The sequence below is a fragment of the Lepidothrix coronata genome, unplaced genomic scaffold (assembly GCF_001604755.1).
Source record: "Lepidothrix coronata isolate B3197 unplaced genomic scaffold, Lepidothrix_coronata-1.0 Scaffold105, whole genome shotgun sequence".
NCBI classification, from domain to species: Eukaryota; Metazoa; Chordata; class Aves; order Passeriformes; family Pipridae; genus Lepidothrix; species Lepidothrix coronata.
The window spans coordinates 2,101,856-2,104,230 of NW_016690285.1; the positions used below are offsets into that span (position 1 = coordinate 2,101,856).

Consider the following 2,375-nt stretch of genomic DNA (forward strand, 5'->3'; position numbering starts at 1 on the left):
AGAGAAAAGCCGTGGCCTCTGGCAAAGGTTAATCAAAATGTATAATTATATAATGTATAATCCAAGCATTCCCTATAATTAAGAAAGGATGCCTAATGAATCCAGCTCCCAGAAAGTGTCCAAGCACTCAGTGCACCCCTTGCAAGGCAGGATATGGGTATGGTTGTGTTGTCCATAACACCACCCAGTGATGCACATTAAACAGCTGGAAATGCTCTGGAATGACTGAAACATTTGTATTAGTTCTCCCTCTTACTGTATTATCTTAAAATTCTGCTTTATCTAACATTCCTCTGGCGCTAAAGGGTAAAGAAAGGAGAGTTTTGGTTAAATTTCTCAGGGCTGTTTCAGTTGAGATGGCTCAGGAACGTTTATTTTGCTGTAATGACGAGCCCACAGTGTGTTTGTTCCCCAGAGAACAGGCAGATCTGTTCTTTGTCTTTCCCTTAAATGTAGCTGTAAATGAGGGAGCACGCGGGGAACTGCACTCCCTCGGGATGCTCTGCTTTGTCTCAGATTCCATCAGAAGATGTTGTGTCAGGCTCCAGCTTTATTTCCTCCCCGCCCTTCCAGCTCAGGTGTCAACGAGTTTCACCTTGTCCATCACAATTTAAGCTCCTGATAACATCTCCTGGAGGTGTCTGGAACACTTTGGTAGCTCAGCCATCTCCGCAGCCGGGATGAACCCAACAGCCTGGAGTCTGGCTGGCTGCTCCAGAAAACTCCCCGATCGTTATCAGCGTTAAAAATACGGACAATTAGCATCTTACTGCGGGAATTTGGGGGTCGTGAGGACTGTTATCTCACAGACACATTGTTTGAGCCCTTTTTGCCCCCATCCCGCTGCCGCGTCCCCGGCGAGTGTTTGTGCCGGTCCCACTCCCCTCCCAGCAAACGCGAGATATTAATTTGTCACCAGCAGGCAGAGGAGCCCCCGCGGGTGTGATAAACAGCTCGGGAAGATGCTGTCTGTCCGTGTGCCCGCGGAGGGAAGGGATGGAGAGAACAGAACCCCGTGCGAGCAGCAGCTTCTCCCTCCCCAAAATGTGACCGTGCGAAGTCACCTGTTGGCCAGCTGGGTTAAAAAAACTATGTATTGTGGTTTTCCGGAGCCGAACGCGGACTGAGGGGATACAACCGGGGTGGTTGGGGTTATTTCCCTGGCCACAGCCGGGATCCGCGGGATCCACGGGGCAGGATCGCGGTCCCAGCATCTCCCCCGCCCCCAGGGATGAGGGTCCCGGGTTCGCCCAGGGATGAGAGTCTCAGGTTCACCCAGGGATGAGGGGGCCGGGTTCGCCCAGGTTTGTGCAATCGGGGAGGGCTGGAAAAGCGCTGGAAAAGGGAAATTTTAGCACAGCTGCGAGGAAAAACCTGCACGGGGGGAGAGGGAAGGGTTCATCCCGGTGCATCCCGGCCGCCCCCCGCGCCCCTCCGCGGCACCCCGGGACCCGCAGGGAGGGACGGATGGATAAAGGCGGACGGAATAAGGACCCCCAGACCTGTTGCCATGAGAGCACGTTTTACTTGGCAGCCCGCGGGCGGACGGGACGGGCCGGGCGGCTCCGAGGCCTCCGGGATCCCGGGAATCGTCCGTGGGACGGTTTTGAAGGAGGAAAAAGCTCCGAGCCGAGGCGGCGGCGTGTCCGCGGCGGGGCCGGGCGCTGTCCCGGGGCCGGGCGGTCAGTACGGCCCCACCACCACCGCCTCCACCTCCTTGGACGGCCGGCGGTCCTTCACCAGAAAGTTGATCATCCCCTCGGACTTGATGAGCAGGTTGCAGCCGAGGAAGAAGATGCCGAAGACGACGGTGAGGGCGAGGACGCACATGACGGCGATCTGCACGACCCGCATGATGTACAGGCTGCGCTCCTCGGCCGCGCCGCTGCCGTCGGTCACCACGGAGGCGGCGGTGCAGCAGCGCAGCGCCCGCTCCAGCTCCAGCGCCGCGCCCCCGGCCCCCGCCAGCAGCCCCGCAGCCGCCGCCGACGAGCCGTTCGGCCCTCCCGGGAGTCCCCCGGCACCGGGCAGCGCTCCCGGGAGCCCCGCCGGGCCGCTCATCCCGCCCGGCAGCCCCGCCGAGGAGCCGTTCATCCCTGCCGGCATTCCCGAGCCGCTCATCCCTGCCGGCATTCCCGAGCCGCTCATCCCGCCCGGCAGCCCCGCCGCCGCCGCCGCCGCATGCAGGCGGGCCGTGCCGGGCCGGGCTGAGCCGTGCCGAGCCCACCCGAGCCGAGCCGGACCGAGCTGAGCCCACCCGAGCCGAGCCCGAGCGAGCCAAGCCCACCCGAGCCCGCGGAGCCGCCCACCCCGCCCCGGGGAGAGGGAGGGGGAGAGGGAGGGGAGACGGCTCGGGGGACGGGAGGGAGGGTGGG

At 61.6% G+C, this 2,375-nt stretch overlaps 1 protein-coding gene across 1 annotated transcript; it reads right to left on the reverse strand.

Moving 5' to 3' along the window:
• Positions 1-1,522: 1,522 nt before the first annotated feature.
• On the reverse strand, positions 1,523-2,133 carry RPRM (reprimo, TP53 dependent G2 arrest mediator candidate). Its single transcript, XM_017823714.1, has one exon. The coding sequence runs from the start codon at positions 2,131-2,133 to the stop codon at positions 1,684-1,686; it is 450 nt and encodes a 149-aa protein (XP_017679203.1). The 3' UTR covers positions 1,523-1,683.
• Positions 2,134-2,375: the final 242 nt, after the last annotated feature.

Excerpts from the sequence above, each read along its gene's own strand:
- RPRM (XM_017823714.1), bottom strand. The coding sequence starts at position 2,133 with ATGCCGGCAGGGATGAGCGGCTCGGGAATGCCGGCAGGGATGAACGGC.